The following is a 21,657-nucleotide window of genomic DNA, read 5'->3' as shown; positions in this document are numbered from 1 at the left end:
AATAAATTTAACGACTAAGGTGTTAAATAATATTAGCTACATGGTTAAGAAAGCATACTATTATTTCCTTATTAAGAAAAAAGAATGCAAATTAGAAACTCCAGAATGGGTGTTTGTGGGTGATTGGGGGGGATTAAACCAATAAAGTCTTGATGAAATATACATGGTGTATGTTTTGGATCAAATTAAGTAGTGCAGAAAAAAGTAATTCATTTTATCTGAATCTTACAGTGATTCTTCCTCAAATAGCCCAAGGTTGAGATATTGCACAGAGAATTTGGAGCAAACTGCTTAGCTCTGCTTTGAATAATATTTATATACTTGATAAAATTTTTCATTATTTTTTCAAATTTTACAATTAATTTATAAGTAAAATCCTAAAGGTTGAAGTATAGCTACAGTGCTGAATGTGCAAGTTTTCAGTCTCCCCAGTAGCAGGTGCTGGAATATCACTTTTCTTACATATCAGTTGAACTCACTTTGCAGTAGGAAAAACTATTAACTACAGTATTTGTTTTTTTCCTTCTAAGATTTATCTTTATACCCTCAAATGAAATACTACACATTGAACTGTACCCATGTAATATAGATCAATAATGTGGGCTGTTTCATTAGTTTTCATTTAAAATCAATCTATAAACATAATATTAAATAGTAAGATATAATTTTATGACTGTAGGTAGAATGCAAATGTGTTACACCTTGGTAATGTAAATGTACAGTTACAGTTAACAGAGGATGGGAGGTGAAACAGAGGAAAGAGAAACACATAAAAATATAGGGTTATTGACATATTTATCTAAAAAATGGAGAGTCGAGAGACAATTGCCTAAAAACCTGGAGAAGTCAGAAGTGGAGACTTCAGTTGTAAAGGTATTTTCTTACAATTATCCAGCTACCAAAGCTACTAACTAGTTTCCTATTTGGTTTCAAGATGCACACACATGCATTCACATTCACTCCACACCATTTCTGTGAACTGCACTTCGCTTACTATTATCCTCTACATTGCTTGCCTATGTATTTTAAATGGAACCTATTGATAGAAAATAAAACCATAGATGCCTCTAATGCCAGGAGTGTCCCAATCAATAACCATTGCTGGCTTAGTCTTATAAGGGGCTCAATGCCCTGCCTTCCAAAGAGTCAATCTCCCCTGAATAATTTTTCCCACTAAAAGGAGAATTGGCAATCCCTGTCCTTTAGAGGCTGATAAAAAGTAGGTAGGCAAGAATTATAAAATGATGCCAAATGTGTGCAGGGGCTGTGAAAGCCCTGGGACATAGAAGTGAGTAGATTCTGGGTAGAGGCTCTCTGGGCATAATTGCACTCCACATTCGGTGGGGCTTTTTTGGTTATTTGGAAGTAGGATGCTTTTGAAAGAAGATTTAAGACACCCAAAAAACAAATAATCCAGTGAAGAAATGGGCAGAAAACATGAATAGACACTTCTCTAAAGAAGACATCCAGATGGCCAACAGGCACATGAAAAGGTGTTCAATGTCACTCCTCATCAGGGAAATACAAATCAAAACCACACTCAGATATCACCTCACACCAGTCAGAGTGGCTAAAATGAACAAAACAGGAGACTATAGATGCTGGAGAGGATGTGGAGAAATGGGAACCCTCTTGCACTGTTGGTGGGAATGCAAACTGGTGCAGCCACTCTGGAAAACAGTGTGGAGGTTCCTCAAAAAATTAAAAAATAGACCTACCCTATGACCCAGGATATAGGAGGGCTGAGGCATAGGGGCACTTCACCCCAATGTTTATAGCAGCACTCTCAAGAATAGCCAAATTATGGAAAGAGCCTAAATGTCCATCAACTGATTAATGTATAAAGAAATTGTTGTTTATATATACAATGGAATACTACGTGGCAATGAGAAAGAATGAAATATGGCCTTTTGTAGCAACATGGATGGAACTGGAGAGTGTTATGCTAAGTGAAATAAGTCATACAGAGAAGGAAAGATTCCATATGTTTTCACTCCTATGTGGATCCTGAGAAACTTAACAGAAGACCATGGGGGAGGGGAAGAAAAAAAAATGGTTAGAGAGGGAGGGAGCCAAAACATAAGAGACTCCTAAAAACTGAGAACAAACTGAGGGTTTATGGGGGGTGGGAAGGAAGGGTGGGTGGGTGATGGGTATTGAGGGCACCTTTTGGGATGAGCACTGGGTGTTGTACGGAAATCAATTTGACAAAAAATTTCATAATAAAAAAAATAAACTCTGAAAAATTGAAAATACTTTTTTTTGGAGTTATTGGTAATTTAAACTTTCTCATCTGAATGAATAATGTTATAGCCTAATGGAGTAGATGAGAAATGTCCTCATAGTGATGTTATAGTCTTAGATGAAGAATTAGTGTGAAATATGTCCAAGACAGGGTCCCAAAGTAAAACAGGGATGAAAAACATATGGTGAAAAAAATGAAAGAATGGAAACAGGCCTTGTAAAGAATTACTGAAGAATTTGTATTATTTTGCTGAGAATAGATACATTTGAGGATAAACCTCCATTAAATACTAGCTGGCTGAAGACATTTTGAAAGACTGACAACCACAGTGAGGAACTTTCTTTTTAAGGTGTTTGCATGTGAGCCAGCAGCCTTTCTAGGGACATACAGATAAATTTCTTGATACAAGTTCTATCTGGTTTGAGGTGTCTGAGGATGTGAACTCATTCATTCATCCATTCATTCATTCATGACATTGCTTGTTACTTTCTCACTGGAGAGGAGACAAGGGAAATTACCTTTCAGTGCTAAAAAAGTAAAGAGTAAGGACAAATACCACCTGTGCCCAGAGGTTATTGGTAAGTTTCTTCCCTTGCCTTTAATAGAAAAATATTTCTTTCTCTCTAACCACTTATTTGAAGACAGGCACAAGCTGGATCTCTGTATTTAGTTGTCTTTTGAAGTTTAGAATAAATCATGATTAATACAAAAAAAGTCATGATTCAGTTGTTCTCAAATGCAGTCAGCTTTGAGCTTATTTCTTTGTACTTTCCACATAATCTAAATGGACATGTACATCTAAAAATAGCTGGAATTAAAATAACCACACCATATCACCAAAAGATAGCCAAGGAAGAAAAAAAAAAAGTCAGCCTTCTTATTTAAGTCAGTTAGTTCTTTTTTAATAAATTTGAATTCATTCATCAACAAGTTTCATATTGTATCTATCACTCAATTTTGCTGTTTTTTTCATGTCAAATAATACCAAAAAATTACATCAATGTGCTTAAGCAAAATTGGATTTTAGTTTATCTTTACAATGAAATGAAATCCACATGGGAATTGATCATGACAGCAATCGCCTATTCCTACTAGAATAATCCTGTACTTACCTTGAATACACTCACTGACTTGGAAAGTAGAAATATAAGACAAGAATGATAAAACATGTTTATGGGGCTCACCCTAGGGAGAGGCATGTTATTGTAGCCACTCTCTGGGAAGTCACTGTTTACCCAGGTGTCGGGAATTGAGTATTTTGGAAAACATGGCACCTTTCAATGCAGTAGAAGAGGTAATTGATCCAAGGCACACTAGCTAGTGTCCTGGGAAAATTTAGTCCACCTGGACAGCTCTTTGCCCCATGATTCAATGTTACTCTGACTGATGGCTCACATAAGATGAGAGCCGAAGTCATTTCCACGAATAACAAAATATTTCACTAATTGATCAATTTTGCTTACATAAAAATGGTCAGAAATATGAACTAGTTTTCAGGTGGAGCATTAAGTAAGGATTATGAGATGGTTTATAATTTCAAGCCAGGAGATTCAAAATTGGACATATTCTCTTTTCAAACACACCACTGTGGGACTAACACCAATGGGGTTATCTACTAGATGCTGAAAATGAACACCTACAGCTGCCAATGTGCCTGTCCCCTTAAAACCAGTCCCAAAAGTGTGTGGCATCACCTCTGGGATTCCTCCTGGGTGAAAATGTTAATTCCAAAGCTGCACAGGGGAAAAGTGCCTTTGACGTAACTGACCAAATATGTCAAAAGTTCTGGATGCTGGCATTAAAAACACATGATATTGCAGATGCACATGTAATCTTCAAACCTAACAGGAATATTATCATGACATACTTCCTAGTTCATTTATGATTCAGGGGGGAAATGCATGTCTCATGATATTGACAGTCCTCTACAGTCCTAGGGTAGGTGAACAAGAATAACGCTTGTTTTCAAGATTTACTCAAGTCTTCTCAGTCTTTCACTGTAGGGATTTATGTAGTAGGGCTCTTGAGTTGTCTCAAGTATATCTAAATATGGGTAATAACCAACTTTCAGAGAAAGATTCTTCAGTACATTTTGAGCCCCTTTGAAGCATTTTGGAAAGACAGGACTACATAGAAAATTAACTTTTTATTATGTTCAGTTGTTGAGAAAGAAATACCATTATATTCCAAATTCGACTTTTCTCTCCTTACTCAAGATGTCTGGACGTGGGTGACAGCCACCTCACATTAATGTCGGAGGTCCAGGTTCAGAATTCATCAATACAGCTTGCACACTGGCTCCAGTAACTACTGTGGAATAATTAGAGGTCATTGAAACAGAACAGAGAACCAAACTCAACTCTCTTCTGTCAGCACAGAGTTCTGCTTCTCAATATTTCTCACAACTTTTAAAAATGGAGAAGCTATAAAATAATTTTATTAGAAGAAAAGTAATTTTCTTCTGAAATGGAGTAAAGCAAACACATACCCAAGGATCTTAAAAAGTTTTTTTTTACAGAATATATGTATGTATTTGTGTGTGTGTGTGTGTGTGTGTGTGTGTGTGTATGTGTGTAGTTACAAACACTATTTATAGTATAGCTATTATGTTAACTTCATCGCAGTGTCTACAAAGTTGTGGATCCCAGTCTTGGTGCCAAATGCATATAAAAAGCTCAAAAGCTATTATGACTATACCATGCAAATTTATGACCAGAAAACCTTGGTAAGTAGACTGCAGCTCTTCTGAGCCCCATAGGGTCTCTTCCTTTGATAATTGGGTACCTCAACTATGCATCAAAAATGTTTTGAATCATTTTTCTCACAGAAAGAATTAATGTCACAGTTCTGAATAGTATAAATTGTACAAGTAAATCGAGCATTGATTGCTTTTGTCCATATTCATTTGCATTTTGGGGTCCCTCTTCTGCATGTGGAGCTTACTCCTTGAATCACTGGATACAGAAAAAGATACCTGAAGTATTGAAAGGGATAAGGTCTTCACAAATGTCTTTTTTCTTTAACATGTTAACAATGATAAGGCCACTTACAAGGTTTTTCCCAATCTATTTAACTTTTAGGATCCCTAATTGTTACCCATGGAAAAAAAAATTGTCAGAGAAAAGCCCAAGACCAGAAATCACTGGCTAATCTCCAGATACAAAATAAAACCAGAGAGCAGTAGGTGGGAGATGTTGTAGAAAGGTCGGAATGAAGGAGGGGTTAAGGTAAAAAACTAGTCATTGCTTCTAGCATGAGATTTTGTGGGTTGTGTTTTACCTGACAGTGGGTCTTGAACTGTGACAGACTTCCACAAATTAAAGATTGTTACCTTTATACCAAAGAAAAATCAAGTAATGGTAAGCTTATGGTGATAGCTCACACCACATGCATCCTCAGGGAAGGTGGTGGCTCTACGTGGAGCAAACTGGTGCCAGCTAGTAGCATATTGGACAAGATTTTGGTCATTGGCTTAGGTTAGAACAGAGAAGGTGAGGCATATGTGGCATGTTGGGATAAAGTATTAATTTAGCAGTTCTTTCCTGAATATTTTGCTTTTTTTCTCCAAATGCTTAACCTCACTGTGACATCTGTTTGCACAACTGTAGTCATTTCCATTTATGGAGGCCTGTGATAGAAATATTGTTTACAAAAAATATATCATCTCTTTTTTTTCTTTAGAAAGATCTCATCTAAATAGTAAGTTAAGGTTGCGTCTATGAAACCGGTGCACCTTGTCTTGTTTCTACGAGCTTTAAAAAGTCCAAATACTGATGAGGCTGTGGATCAGAAGGAACCAAAAATGACTGTTTGTTGTTGGGTTGCTCTCCTTTGCCTCAAGAGAACGGTCATGGATTACTGGGTGACGTGTGGTGTATACTGGTCATGTTCCTGCAGCATCCTAGTTAGACTAGGAGTAGTTGGATGTGCTTATGAAATATGTCAGATACAGAAATGAAGGCATGAAGATGTTTCTTGGTTTCTGAAATTGAACAGTAAATGTGTTTTAAGCTTCAATCTTAATTCTAGGTAACAAAAAGTAGTTACATCATGTAAAGGAAAATTATGACATCGCATGCTGCCATGATAGCAAGCATTAAGAAACAAAATATTGGTAAATATACATATATATGCATATTATGCAAATATACTTCATATTAACATACAATGTTATAAGAGTGATTGATAACGTAAAGACAAGGGGGAAAATCATCCTAGATGGTTTTACCTTAGAGTAACAAATAACCTGAGACGTCTATGCTTTCTGTTAGATCAGGCCTAGAAATCCATACAAGATGTGGAGCACATTTTCAGTGATTGAAATGTCAACTAAACATTGCCAAAACATGCCATTGTATTCCCATATGACAGGTAAGCTGAATCCACTCCAAGTGAACAACAACAAAAAAATACACTGTACATTAAGAGTACTTACAATGAGATGCCATCCATTCCTGATGGGTTTTCTAAAGATGGATGTTTCAGACATCAACGTGGGATCTATCTATATTTAAGACAACAGGTGAGCACACACCAGTGGCTCATCTCATCCACTAAACCATTACAGAAAAAGTGTGCCTGATGAAAGCAAACCCCATCACCAAAAAAGCTGAAAAGCCTTCGCTTAGTAAACAGAAACTATATGAAGTATGTGACTCATTTTAAACTAGCAATACCACTGAATGAATTTTTGAAGATTAACTAAGTTTTCATTCTGATTTTCAAACTAAAACATCTAACTTATGATAATAAAACACATATTTTGGGATGATGTGTTTCACACCCTCATTCTCAAGGCATAATATTTAGACGATGCTTGTCCCTTTCAATTAAAAAAGAAAAAACTATGACTTTCTTTAATATGCATCCTGTGTTAAATTGTCCATAGCTGCAAAATGTATATATGTATGTGTATTTGTTTTACATACACATGGGTACTTATACCTGTGTGTATAAACATATACACATACATCCTCATATACACGTGTATTTTATATATATGCTGAGAAAGTTCACATATATATACAATTGCGTATGTATATATGTGTGTCTGCTTGTGTGTGTCTGTGTGTGTGTACAGGTATAAAAACTTGACAGGCAGAGTAATATTTCACTCAGTGTTAAATGAAGTCTTTGAAAAATCAAGTACAGTCACTCAGTTAACATAGTACAGCCAGTAAACTAAGTTGAAAAGAGAAAAAGTGAATGGAAACACGATCCTGGACCATCTGTCTATGGCATTCACATCGGTTAGATCAGGAATTTTAATTTTGAGCTGTGAAGACCTCCTCCGTAGATGGGTCTTCTTGTGCGGGATGCTTCTGTCCCCCATGTGTCGCCCATGCCCTTCCCTAGGCATGCTCTGTTTCCTGTACTGGATTCCTGAGTTGTCAAAGGGTCTTGCTGAATTCCTGGCATCACCGACACTGCCTGTGACCTCATTCATTTCATTGTGAACCACCAGTGATGTTAATAGAATATTTCCATGAGCATCCACCTAATTGAAGAAAGTGCACATCGTTAGCTAGCATACCAGTGAATCTAATTTTCATATACAAACACAGTGCAGACTTATGCCATGCAATCACGTCACGTACATTATGAGAAATTGCACATTTGTCAAACCCAGCACTGTTTTTGTGGAAAGTGTCATTTTGGAGGCATAATTACAGTTTAGAGATTTTATTTTCTTGAATTTAAAAATCCTCACTCTATGTGAGAAGGTTAAATAAAGGGGGATTTTTTAAATTGAAATTTCATATTATGGATACATGTCCTTAGTGAAGACAAAATTAGAGTAAAATTCCCTTTCAATATGTTATTTCAGGTATTTTAACTGTTTTTCACAGCTGGACCCTGGATGTAAACTATACTCTCCCATTCTTTTTTAGAAATTACCTTGTCCCCTTTTATGATGGTACAAAACTATTCACATTACTGTGGAGAAACAATCAAATAGTCCTGTGATGAATGGACACTCCTGATGACTTTGATGGGTGTAGATACAGACTGCTACCTAATATGATCTCTTTGCCCAATCCTGATCCTGACAGGAGGTTTCTTTTTTAAGGGCTGTATTTAAGACAGATGAAAGTCCCTCCCACATTGGAGACAAACTTTAAAATAACATTTTATTCTGTACTAAATACAGCTTCAGACCTTTCTTGATGATATCAATGGTCTGTTTGTTTCTATGAAATTTTCATGGAACATGCCTAAGGCTAGGGGTTGCCAGTGGAGTCCTTTCTTTCTGAGTGTGACAATAATCCTTCTCTGAGTAGTGCCAAACCCTCTCAGGACCACATGGCCCATTCCACAGTCCCCTGGGTGTCACTGATCTCTAGCATGCTTGAGGTTTCCCCAGCTATCTTCATTTCTTTGCCTGGAAGTCCATCTTCCTTGTCCTATCTTTGTGGAAAGCCTACCATTTCTTCTAGAGCTAGATTATGCATCTATAGCTACTTCTATGAGGCTTTCACAAAATTAGTCATTTTGTGGAGGAATAATTCATTGACATATTAATTTGCATGTTCCTCTCTTCTGTATACTCCTTAATCTCATTAAAGACATTATGCTAGATGTGAAGGAGGTGAGGTGGGGAGAGAAGACTCCCAATAAGAAGAGGTACTCAGTGTTAAATGAAGTCTGTGCCTGTGCAGAACTTTTAGCAGTACTGAGACCACAGGTGGGGTGACCCCCAGACACCAAGGTAACCCAGACACAGGAAGGGCTGCAAACATCCAGGGGCCACTCAGGCTCTGGCACAAAGGTGCCAAAATAGACTCTGTGATACCTATCCCATGGTTTGGGAGTACCATTCAATTATGGCTAGGGAAGAAGAAGTGTGGTCATCAGGATATCACCCCTTACTCCCCAGACCTTTGAATATATTACTTTACATGTAAAAGGGGCATTTCAAACATTATTTAAGGTTATGAAATTTACAATAGGAAGATTAGCCTGGATTATTCGGGGGGGAGGGACAATCTAATCACATGAGCCCTTAGAGTAGAGGATTTTTGGGGCACCTGGGTGGCTCAGTCAGTTAAATATCAACTTCAGCTCAGGTCATGATCTCACAGTTCATGAATTCAAGCCCTATGTTGGGCTCTGTGCTGACAGCTCAGAGCCTGGAGCCTGCTTCTGATTCTGTGTCTCCCTCTTTTTCTGCCCTTCCCCTGCTCATGCTCTGTTTCTGTCTCTCAAAAATAAATAAACACTAAAAAAAATTAAAAAGTAGAGGATTTTCTCCATCTGGAAACAGAAGGGAAAGAAGATGCAGCAGAAGGTGAGAGCAGAGGGATTTGCAGTGGGAGAAGAATGGGGTTTGCTATTGATAGAAGGCACTGCAGTGAAAGCATAGGAAGAAATGGGGCAGCCTCTAGGAGCAAAGACTGGCCCCAGTTGACAGCCTCATTCCTACAACCACAAGAAACTATGATCAACAACGTGCATGAGTCTGGGGAGAGATCTATCCCCAGAATCTCGAGAAGAGAATATAGCCCCACAGATATCTTGATTTCAACCTCCTGAGACTCTCAGCAGGGAACCCAGCTAAGCCCCACTGAATCCAGACTTCTAACCAACAGAACTGGGTGCTGTTTTAAGTGGCTATGTTTGTAGTAATTTGTTGGGGTAGCAATCAAAACTACTACAGGAAGGAAGAGGGAAGATTTCAGAAGAGAAATGCATTTGAGTTGGGCCTCCAAGAATGAGTAGATATTTTCCAGGCAAAAATCAGAAAAAAAAAAATCACAAGCAAAGGCTTGAAGCGTGACTGAAATGTTTTGAGAAAGGCAAACTAGCTAAGTGGGACTGGAGTCTTGGTGAGAATTGGTCCTGGCACATGCTAAGCTCATGGTTGACAGGACAATGGTCATTCTCATTGCTGTCATTACCATCTTCCTAATATAATAAAGAAATATACCTGTTGATAACAGGAATACGCACTAGAGTCAAGCCATTAAGGGTTTCTGCAAGTCACATTAAGGAATTTCAAATTTACCTTCCAGGTAATAAAAAGTAACAGTGATTTCTAGGTGGAAAGATGACATATTTCTGAACTACAACCCAAGCTTCAAGGTAAAAAGTAAAATACACATTTGAGAGGAGAGGGTAAGGAGACGGACCACTGTTGGAGTGCACCACACTCGTTTCTGTTTCCTTTAGAGCAGTCTCAAGGAGAAATGCCAAGAAGCTGTGAGTAATACTCTCCTCATGCCACTGAAACAAACCCCAGCACTCCCAACATATGCTGTGTCCGCACAGCAGTGGTGCTCTGCCATCGTAACTCATTTCTTTAACTCTTCAGTTAAGAAAGTGAAAAAGGAGTGGAGAGTTGCCTGCCATCCTGTTCCCACCTGGCCTCTTGGCCCCTCTTGAGCTCCATGCAGAAATGCTCATACTGCCCATGCGGGGTATAGGGGGCAGCAGCAATGAGCACAAATTAGCCCAGGCTGCACTGTTTTCCTCAGTGATGCCTCTGAACTGAAGGGGGAGCAGTATCACAGTAGGGAGGGACCATGAAGATCCATGGTCTCCTTAGAATGGAAGACAGCTAGCCTGGGGGTGCTTGGAGATGCAAATGGACCACAGGAATACCAGAGCTACTGGGGAGAAGGCCCTTCTAGACCCATTATTGGGGGGAGGGACAGCACTGACAGAACATTAGAGTTCTGTGTTTTGTTTTTTTTAAATCTAGTAGAGGGAAAAATTTGAATAAGGTTTGTATCTTGAAAGTACCAGTAATGTTAGACCTTTGTAGGAGTTTGGGATATGTGTTCTGTATTTGTTCTTGTTATCTTGCCCTGGAATGGTTAGCAGTAAAATCCTTACAAAAACAAAAACAAAAATCGGTTTGGCTATCTTCAGGATCAGTGAAGCCTCCAGTGGTTTGGGAGACAGTCTCTTATTGTAGGAAGAGAATGTGGTAGGCAAAGCCTAAGAGGCACATTAAGATGTGGCTGAAATAGGAGGGACAACAAAGGAAAGCCCAGTGGGTAGCAGCATGTCTTCTCTGCAAGTAGTCACACTCTAAGAAAGGGGTGATTTGAACCTGCTTAGAAAGCTATAGATAGCTAGATCCAAAGTCAGCAGAGAGGAAAGTGCATAGAGTTAGCTGAGCTGGGCTTTATACGAAGGTTTCAAAGAAGGGTTCTAGAAGAGGGAACCCTTTTAGTAATCTTTATCTCTCTCTAGCACCTTCCATAGTGCTTTTTGCCACACAGGAGAGAACAGGATGATGAATGAACTGCCTGGCTCACTCAGGGTGTATTTTTCTATAACGGGAGTCAGTCAGGGTGATCCTGTTTTTTTTTTTTTTTTTCAGTGTATTTTAATACTGAACTGAATAGGTGTGATATCCTACCAAATACCTGACTTTGAATTATGACAGAAAATATATTAAGTTATCACTTAAACAGATTTAACAAACTGAGATTATTTATCAGATTATCTCAATTAGAGTTTGTTTAAATACTCAACATTTTAAATACAACTTCTTACATAGTAAGCTGATGTATTTAAAACAAAATTTATCTAAAGGTGAGTCACAGAATAACCAAAGGTGGAAGATGCTTCCTTTTTTTAAGATATTCATGTGGAATTTATACTTCTCGATAATAATATATGATTTACTATATGTTAACTAGAATTTCAGAGGGCTGAAATTATTTTCCTAAAGGTAGGAAAACAGAAAACATTATTTAACTCTAAAAGATGTTCTCTCCATTTTACATAATATTTTAAATACAACAAAACCATGAGATAAAAAGGCCAGTGGTCTACTTAGGAAGGTGGATGCCTCACTGGAGACATGCACATGAAGAGTCCAGACTCTTGGGATCATTTATGCAAAGATCTACTCTATATTTGCTCTATACCATGTCCTGTGCTAGTTGAGACACCCTAATAGGTGGACAAAAAATATTCTTACCCTTAAGGCGTCTACCAGGTGAGAGTCTCAAACAATCAACAAGCACATTTTTAAAGAATACTACATAATGAACTTTAAACACATTTTTAAATAATTGCCAACAATACAGTCTCTTTTTAGTTACAAAAAATGCCATATGAAAAGCTCCTTTTATCAAAATTTAGGAGATTATAAATAATGACTTTGTAGAATGAAATACCAAATAAAGATGAATATTTTCTTAAAGGAAGGGAGGGGAGTATTTTGTGACATGATAATTCTAATGAGTGTTGATGGTTCTAATGACTCAGCTTCACCTGGCTTTTAAAAGATACATTTATGAAACATCTCCTCACGTTAGAAAAGTGAAAAAACACACCACAGCAGCAGAACCAAATTAATGACAAATATCACCCATTTATGAACACATATTCCATTGAGCATTTACTATGTCTGAGCCATGGTGTGAATATTTTGGTAGATGCAAAGAAGCAAATGCTGTTTAGTAGAGAAGACATGGTGGCCACATGAAATGTGACATGCCATTTCACAAGTACAGAGCATGTGCCATGGAAGTTGGGAGAACAGGGACAAAACCAACTTCTAGAAGAGGGGAGTGACAGAGGCAGGATGGAAACAAGTAGTAGAAAAAAATCAGGGACAATGTCATGGAGAAGAGTCAGTCATGAAGGAGGGAAAGATGTGAAGAAGAAAGGGATTCTGGAAGAGGGAATCCAAGACAAAGAGATAATAACGTGCAGAGTGATTTTGGAAGGCACCCAGCGAGTGGAGAAAACACAAGAAATAAGGTCAACTGAATGTTGAGTTGATTTTTCATGATTTCATGACAAATTTATATGAATTGATATCCTGTCTTTTCAAGTCCCTTGTGACCAGTCTTGTGCATTTGTGAAAGGACTTCATGAGGTAAGAGATCTAAGCCTGTGCCCTTGACTCTAGTGAAGGAAATCTACCTTGAAGGAAGCCAAATCCAATATCATCAATAATTTACAAAATTAGAGTGCTCTTGAGTGCTTTGAAGAATTATGGCTAACTTGCAGCTGTTTCAAGACACAACTCATATGAGGTAGGTCTCAAGAATCAATACTATTTTTCATTATTTCTCTTTCAGAGTGGGTGAACACTTGTCACAGAAACAATAATGTTGGAAGTAACTTGAACATATACTGAATAATAAGAGCTTAGTGTAAATTAGTTTGGATGTTTTTGACTTATAGTTTTATATTTGCATAATTTATATTTAAAGTAAACCAATGTGTAGAACATTTCCAACAAAATTACTAGAAGATTTTTTTTTCTAAAAGAATTAAAGAGTTATTAAAATGTGTTAAATCTTGGAAACCAAGCATTTAAAACAAATAGGTCCCAAAAAGATGTTAATCTTTTTCTATCATCTAAAATTTAAATCTCAAAACAGATGTAAGTTGTGAGTGAAACACAAGACTAAAATGTCCTATCTAGAATGACAGATGATGACTTGCATTTTTTTAAAGCATTTCATGAATACTCCATATTTTGAAGAGTTTGTCTGGTATATAAGATAATTAGAATCATTGATTTCAACATAGTTTTTCTTCTTGTTTATAACCTTGACAGGCACAAATATTCAAAGGTGAAAAACATCTCATGCAGAATATATCACAGAGGGATTTTCATTTGTTTCTAGAATCTGTCACCAAATTGGCATATTATTGATATTCATTCTTTAATTACCTTCATGCTTCTATATAAGTAAAATACTGTAATTTTAGAAAAATAAAAAAAGTATTTGTCATTTGAGGAAAGAAATCTTGCTCTGTAGTAAGAGGAATGATGTCAAGTCTACAGCTCTGATAACTTGGCAGGAATTCAGGCTTTCTGCCACTTCATGAAATTCAAATACCAATTGGTCAACTTGCAAAATATCCAAGGCTAGTAACCATAATACCTACATCACAACCAAAGACTAACTCTTGAGTATAGAAACAATTCAGGAAAGAAAGGAGGTTAAGCACAAATAAATTAAGTTCACAATTTACATTGCACCACTGATCTGAGGAGAAACTAAGTGAATACATGAACATTTTGAGCATTCATGAATCAACCACTAAGTTAAAATAGTGTACAACCACTGAATATAAGGAAAATCTACTCATGGTTTATATTAAGGACAAAAACACCATCATCCCAAGGAAAGCCATTGGTGGCACAGATCCCTCCTTGGTGACCTACAGAATTCCTAAGGGTACTTCCCTGACATCACTTACAAGACAGAACGACAATGCCAGTGCAAGTTCCTGTGGTCAGCCCAGTGTCCTCTTTCAGTCCAAGGAAAGGTACAGCCTTTGGACCCTTAGGGCTCCCATTTATAACACAGAGGGGGTTCCCTGGGCTGTTGATGGCCACATTAGCAAGCAATCCTGAGAGATACTACTGAAAGTGAATAAATGAATAACTATAATTACAAATAACTCTTGAAAGTGTTGACCAGTACATAGAGCTATTTCTGCTTTGCATGAAGTTTATGATTCTTTTCTCACTTTCCCTTAAGTTATCCACATCACATGATATAAGCTTTTTGGGATATTCACTTCCATCTAAAAATTATCACTAAATTCTTAGGTGTTGTCAGCAAGAATTTTTAATGCTTGCCTTTAAGAACATGAAATATGCATTTAAAACTAGTACCCGTGCATTTGTATGCCAACTTGAAACCTTAACAGCTGATCTACAATCATAGATTTTTAAAAATATGAACATGTAAAGATTTTAAAAAAGCTTCTGGGAAAACAAATTTTTAGAAAAACAATAAAAATGGTCTTATGAATAAAACAAAATTTTCCTCTGCATCTGATTTATATCATCATATCCAACATATAATATTTTTTTTATTCTGCTATTTCTCTCTGTGGATGTTAGAGGTATTTTTGTTTTAAATTTTAAGCTTCACACTCAAAAAGGTATTTCTGTAGCACAACAATTTGACGTGTTGGTTTGTTCTAAACCATCTCATTTAGAAGAAAGAAACAAATTTATAATCTGTTTAAATTATGAGGGAATTTGGAAAACAGCATTGCATGTGTATGTGTGTCTGTATATCTGTGTGATGGAAACAATAATGATGTGATGAATCCCAGTTTCCTTGGAAACAGCATGACCAAAGCATATTGTGTATTCATAGTAAGATGCAGACTTATTTAGAAATGTAACAGTGTGATACTAAGTATATTTTTCAGTAAGAAGTTCAGGATAATTTTGCTTATGGAAGCCTGAGTTTTTTCACAGATCCTGGGTTTCTCTGACCAACCTTATTTATGTTTTGCTGAAATGACGGGAGCCATTTACATTCATTTAACTGCCTCTATTCATTCATAAATGTTTGTGAACCTATTCTGGGCCACCAGTGAGCTATGGACACAGCAAATACTCCAAAGAGCTGCTGTATTCCTCTGAGAAACAGACCCATTATGCACTAAGAACCTGTAAAAAGCAAGGAAACACCACAGACTTGAGAAATGACTAAGTTCAGCAAGAAGAATTAAATAATAAAGAAATGCAGAAGCAAGCCCAGCATGTAAACAAGGAGAAATATATTTTTGAGAACTTGATGGGATGCAAGAGGTAGAAAGATAAAGACAAAAATTATATAGAAATGATAATGTACTTTCTTCAAAGTACTGTTTATAATTGCAATGACATACTGTTTTTATTAAAAAAATAAACTGAAATGACATGTAATTACAAAGTTACTTTGTAACTGGAAGGATGTAAACACTGAGCTGAGCTGGAGGGGGTGGACATTATTTATGATCTTTCTTGGAGTGTACTGCCCAAGGCTTCCTAAAGCAATGTGCCCTCCTTGGCTACTGCTATCTGGGTTTGCCAGGCTCTGGCTTTTGTGAACACACTGACAGGGGAGGACCAGTGCAGATGGAGGAGAGCCCTTGGAAGAGCATGGCTCCTACCTTACACTAAGGACCTTGAACTAGGACCTAAGCCAGACAGAGATGAGAGAGGGGCCTGCCCACACTGTAAAAGAACAGTGGCATGGTGGATAATCAAATTTGTAATTTTATCACTAAAGGAATAAGGCAACATTTAGGAAAAATGCTATTGCCTGTCAGGTTCAGGCTACCACTCCACATGGTATTCACATGTTCTGTTCTTTTTGCAGAGAACTAGAAGCATATGGCTTCTCTAGCTTTTTTACTAATTTTGGTTTTATATAAAACTCAGTGACTTGCAGGAGCAACATTTCAGGTCATAAACAACAAGCCACACAATTCCTATTTAAGGGTCATATAAGTAACTGTAGTTAGACAGATGAGCGGTAGGGGGCAAGGTGGGTCTGTGATAGGCATGATTGGTGAGTGGTCAAGCTGGCAGAGGGCCTACCTGGTTGCTTTCACTCTTGGAACGGTCATTCTTCGCCTTGGCTGTCTTTTCTGCAAGCTTCTTCTGCCTTTGAGGGCCTCTTCCAAAGAAAATGTAGTTGACAAAGGCATACTCCAGAAGGGCCAGAAACACAAAGACAAAGCAGCCCATGAGGTACATGTCAATGGCTTTGACGTAGGGGATTTTGGGCAATGTCTCCCGGAGGTGTGTGTTGATGGTTGTCATTGTCAGCACGGTAGTGATCCCTACAAAAGAAACAGAAGTGTGAGAGGCTGCAAATTTGCTGCTCCATTCCTGACTTTTCACTTTTGTATTTTCTCAAACAGCTTGAAAAAGTTGGAGATATTAGCTTGAATATTATTGGACAATCAGCAAAAGAGCATGAAACATGTCATGTGGGCAGCAGGTCAGGTCAAGAAGCTGACACCTCTATTCCCTCACAGGGCACTACCACATGGTACTTGGCCCATAGATAGAGGGAATTCAGGGTATACAGAGAGTTGTGTAGACAGCAAAAGATAATGTGCTTTTTATGAAAGATGGAAAAAGAATGAAAATGAAACCAGAAATTAACATAAAATTCTCTCAGTGTCTGAATGAGCTTTCAAGAAGAATGAATCTATGATGAATCAAGGACGAGGGTCATCTATGGCCATTAGTGAAGTCACAGGGGCCTACCTGTCAGAAGAAAACAATTCTTACTATAATGCTTTTTAAAAGGGGGGGATGGGGCAATGATTTTCAAAACTGTTAATGAACATGATCCAGTCCTGAGCTCAAAAAGAAAGGAGTATTTCAGGGAAGCTCCTGAGGGGAGATTAGCTCACAGTATTTTCCTCCTTAACTAAGAATCTATATAAGCTTCTCAGAACATTCTTGGTGAAATCAAGGTATAATGATTGTATTCAAAGTGTTGAATCTTGCCATACTCTGGAGCAAGACAGATCCTCATCACTCCTTTTTTATGTCATTATGTTGACTTCTCTACATAGTAGCATGTGAATGATCTCAGTTTTTGCCCAACAGAGCCAAGTCCAGTCTCCAAAACATATAAGGACCATATTTTGCAATTCTCCCATAGCAATGGACATGTTTTTCTCTACAAAGAGTTCATATGGATAATTTGAAGCCGTAGAGAGGAGGGGACATGTCAGTTAGTGAAAAACCAGAGTTTGTTGAACACAGTGAAGCCACACATGCAAGAAAGATATGGATTGCTTGTTTCTTAGTGGGACAGTAACTATTACAGCTGACTTGCTCTCTCTTACAATACTAAGAAGTCTCAAGGAAGAAAGATATCTCCAAAGTGCTCTTATCTACCTATTTAACTGGTGCCACTGAATGAGATACCCCCTGTGTCTTCTAGGACCCAATGGAAACACTTCTTCCTCATTGCTATGTCATGCCTTCCCTCAAAAAGGAGACTTTTGAAAGTAAAGCTTTAGCCATGGTCCTTCAGCCACAGTAACCTGAAAAACAGATGTCACTGAGGCCAGGGGACAGTGCAGGCCAGAGAGGTCAGTGTTCCTAAGATACACGGCAGAGCCCAGACCACCTCTACATATGATTCTGCCCAAAGGCATCTGAGTCCGCAGATCCTCACCCAACTCTCCAGTGTAGGGTTTGTATTCGTTAAGAACCTTAGTTTGATGCCCTCTAGATTTCCATCCTATTGTTGGAGGTAGGCATCCTCATCCTGTGTATCCCACACAGAGAACCTCCTGACCACAGATCTCCTCTTGCTCAGGACCATCTGGAAAGCAGGGAATAAAGCCTGATCTTCTGTCACTAGCATGTGCTTTCCTTCCACCCATCTCTAAACTGCTATTAAAAGTAGAGGAGGGAATTGAGGCACTGAAAACTATTTTTATATATAACTGCAAATCATGATAGCTTATGTAATACATGGAAATTGAATATGTCAGAATATTTTAAGATTACCCTTTAAAGTACCATCATGTGTACCTAGGGACTTTTAAAATTTGAAAATGGCAATGGAATGATTACAGTTTACAAATAAATGTGAAAACACCATGCAAACTCTCTGAAATTAGGTGTTCTCATCATTATTCAAAAATTTTGTAATGTTGCTGCCATAATTTTTTTCCTTTCAAATGTATTTGGAAAGCTTGAATGCTTTGGTTTAGTCATTGCTTTGGTTCTCCAGTTGACTATTCTGAATGGACATATATGACCCTGGCCTTAGTGGACATCCCAGGAATGGGCTGAAAGAACACAGGGATAAGAAGACCCAGCACATGTCACAGGCACTCAGCCAGGTAAAAGTGGCCCCTGAAAAATGGGAGAGGGCCCTGGCTCGGGCCCATTATCTCAGGGTCAAGGAGTCCCTTAACAGTACAGTTTTGGGGTGAGTGCTCTATTTGGGCTCTGATTAGCTCTTAGCTTAAAAGGCCAATGTGTTTACTAATTCTTTGTATCATTTTACTTCCTATCTAGATATTGTGGATGATGGTGGACTGTAGGGATTCACAGACCTGGATGGTACAGCCACATGGCCCCAAAAGCCTAGCTCTGCCACTTCCCAGCAGCATGACCTGAGCCTTGATGGGTCCACACCATTGTTTAGAACTGTTGTGAAGTCTAAATACAATGCCTGAAAATCATTGGTGATATGTTAATAAATGGTAACTGGCATTGTTAACACTGACAATAACAAATAGTCATATTTATTATTACCATTACAGGGAAATAAATTATTCATTAGCTTCTGGTTTCCTGGCAAGTACCCACAGCCACAGCCTTGCTTTGAACTTCTGTCCTTTGTCCTTGAGTGGACCCATCCAACTGCAGTACAGGAGATAACTGAATGATTCTTTCCATATTCTTTTACATTTATCAAGTTGTTCAGTCTTTACACTAATCGTTAGCCTCAAATTATTTCTCATTTAGATTATGCTAAGAAAATACTGTATTTGAAAAGATGCATTTATAAAATGACTATGAAATAAAAATATAATTTGCATCATTTAATCAAAAGATATTTTCTTTCTCTTCTTTGTGATAAAAATAGTGTGGCCTAAATTATTTTAGTATAAATTTTTACTTTTAAAAGGACAAGTACTATTATTCAGTGATAAGTGGACCTCAGGATTTTGAGGAAGACCATTTAATTACAACTCCCAAATTTGCAGTCTGAATGCTTGTAACACTAACAGTTCAACAGATCAGACAGTCAGCCCCTGGTCAGAAGAAGCATAAAATCCTGAAGCATACAGAGCAGCAGTGCAATACAGCTTTCTGAAGGACCAACATTTCCCTTCTCAGTAGACAGACAACCCTAGACAACTGTAGGTCCAAGAATCCTGAGCCAGAGCCATGGACATCTTTGCTCAAAACCCCTTTGCACAGACCTGTACCTCTAAGACCTCACTTAGAAATGAGGCACATTCATCATGGTGCAATCATTTAGGATGCTGGTAACAGCACTCAAGGCATTTCAAAAGGTATGGTACAGGACAAGACAGGTAGAATGGGGTGGGAAGAGGATTTCTCCAATTAACTGCCTGCCCCCATACCATGGCCATATATTCTTAAAGAGGAACTAGAGCACATAGCATTTTAATGATTTTGAGGGATCCCTCAATAATAATAATAATTAATAATAATCTTTGCTTAGCTTTATTTTTTATTTTTAATCCTTGTGTTTACAATGTAATAGACAAAATTACTCCTGTGTGTACTGTCTACTGACACCATAGGGATCACCTGTAGCGGTTAAGGGAGAGAACTGGAGTCAGACTAACTGCATTACAATTTTTATTCTCACATTTAATATTATATGATGTTGTACAAGTTATGTACCTGCTCCATACCTAGTTTTTCTGCTCTGTAAAATGGGAGCAATAACATTGCTTACTGTGCTATGGATGTTCTGCAGAATAGATAAGGCAACCTCATTAATGTCCTTGCGAAGAACCTGGCACCTGAGTATTTGGTAAAGTTCAGCCTTGATTATTGTGTTGTCATTCAGTGTTCATGATCCTATGATATACTTTTCCTTAAGTTATTGAAGGTAACCAGGTGACATTTCCCAATCCCTGCAGATCCAAGCTCAGAGACCCTGTTCTATGTAGGCAGAAGGTGGGACAGATGGAGTGAACACACTGGTATTCTACTTTGAGATCTGGACTTGGACTTTTATCTGCTCAGATGCTGTGGCCTTAAGGTCACAGCTGCCTTCAAGACCCCCAGGCCTCAGGTTCACCTTGACACTGGCAAATGCCCATTCATTTCTGTCTCTGTGCCCACATCTGCCTCCCAGACTTGTGACTTTGGTCAGAATCTGGAGCTCCTCCAGTGGTGAAGCCTTAGCAACTCCTGGCAGACCATTCCTTTGTCTTAGCAAAGCCATAACAGGATGATTTAGGTTTATAATAATAATGCTGTGTTGTTAGAAAAGGTGGAATCTACTTTCACATACTGTAATAAGGTTGGGTTGACTACAACTCACTTCAGATAGAGTATCTGTTTAATATTGTGGAAGTCAGTATTTTACAATTAAGGAGCTATAGAATTTATATATCTATAAAATTTAGAAATTCACATTTTCAGCTCACCTCACTCATATTGATGTCAGATAATTACAGTTCTTTGGTACTCATATTTCTCTTGTTATTTCAATAATGACAAATTCTCCAAGGCTGATTCACTGTGAAACTCATGAAGCTTCAGCTTCAGGTCTCCAATTGCATAAGCCTCTCCAGGCTTGGGGCAGGATCCTAGATATTTTATATTTGTCTATTTTATATTCTTTTTCTTAAAGAGAGACCCTGAAAATGTATAAGCTAACAGATCTGCAAAATGTAGATCTGACTGTCCAAAATCATTGCAGGTCTGGTTTTTCCAGGTGAGATGAAGAGAAAATACTTTAACAAAGAGTAATCTGGTAACATTAAAAAAAAGAAGAAGAAGGGCAAAACCTTCATAAAGGACTTATGTTACAGGGTAACCTCTGCAGGCTGTAGAAAAATCCTACAGATTTTTAGGATTTAGGGATGTTTTTCTCACCATTCCCATTAAACATACATAATAATTAATATGGCACTTTTAGTTTTTTGATAGTTTCTTCTTCTCAAAGCAATTT

At 37.8% G+C, this 21,657-nt stretch overlaps 1 protein-coding gene across 1 annotated transcript in view; it reads right to left on the bottom strand.

The window, feature by feature from the left end:
• Positions 1-7,380: 7,380 nt before the first annotated feature.
• The window catches only part of GABRB3 (gamma-aminobutyric acid type A receptor subunit beta3), a 66,967-nt gene continuing 52,690 nt past the window's right edge, over positions 7,381-21,657 (bottom strand). Inside the window, exons 5-6 of the mRNA XM_049613941.1 lie at positions 16,554-16,798; positions 7,381-7,742 (exon numbers count right to left, since the gene is read on the bottom strand). Coding sequence (XP_049469898.1) covers positions 7,401-7,742; positions 16,554-16,798 — 587 coding nt within the window. The 3' untranslated portion in view covers positions 7,381-7,400. The remainder of the gene's footprint in view (positions 7,743-16,553; positions 16,799-21,657) is intronic.

Source organism: Panthera uncia (assembly GCF_023721935.1).
Source record: "Panthera uncia isolate 11264 chromosome B3 unlocalized genomic scaffold, Puncia_PCG_1.0 HiC_scaffold_1, whole genome shotgun sequence".
NCBI lineage: Eukaryota > Metazoa > Chordata > Mammalia > Carnivora > Felidae > Panthera > Panthera uncia.
Note: the sequence above shows the minus strand (reverse complement) of the source record. Positions and strands in the feature narration are given on the sequence as shown.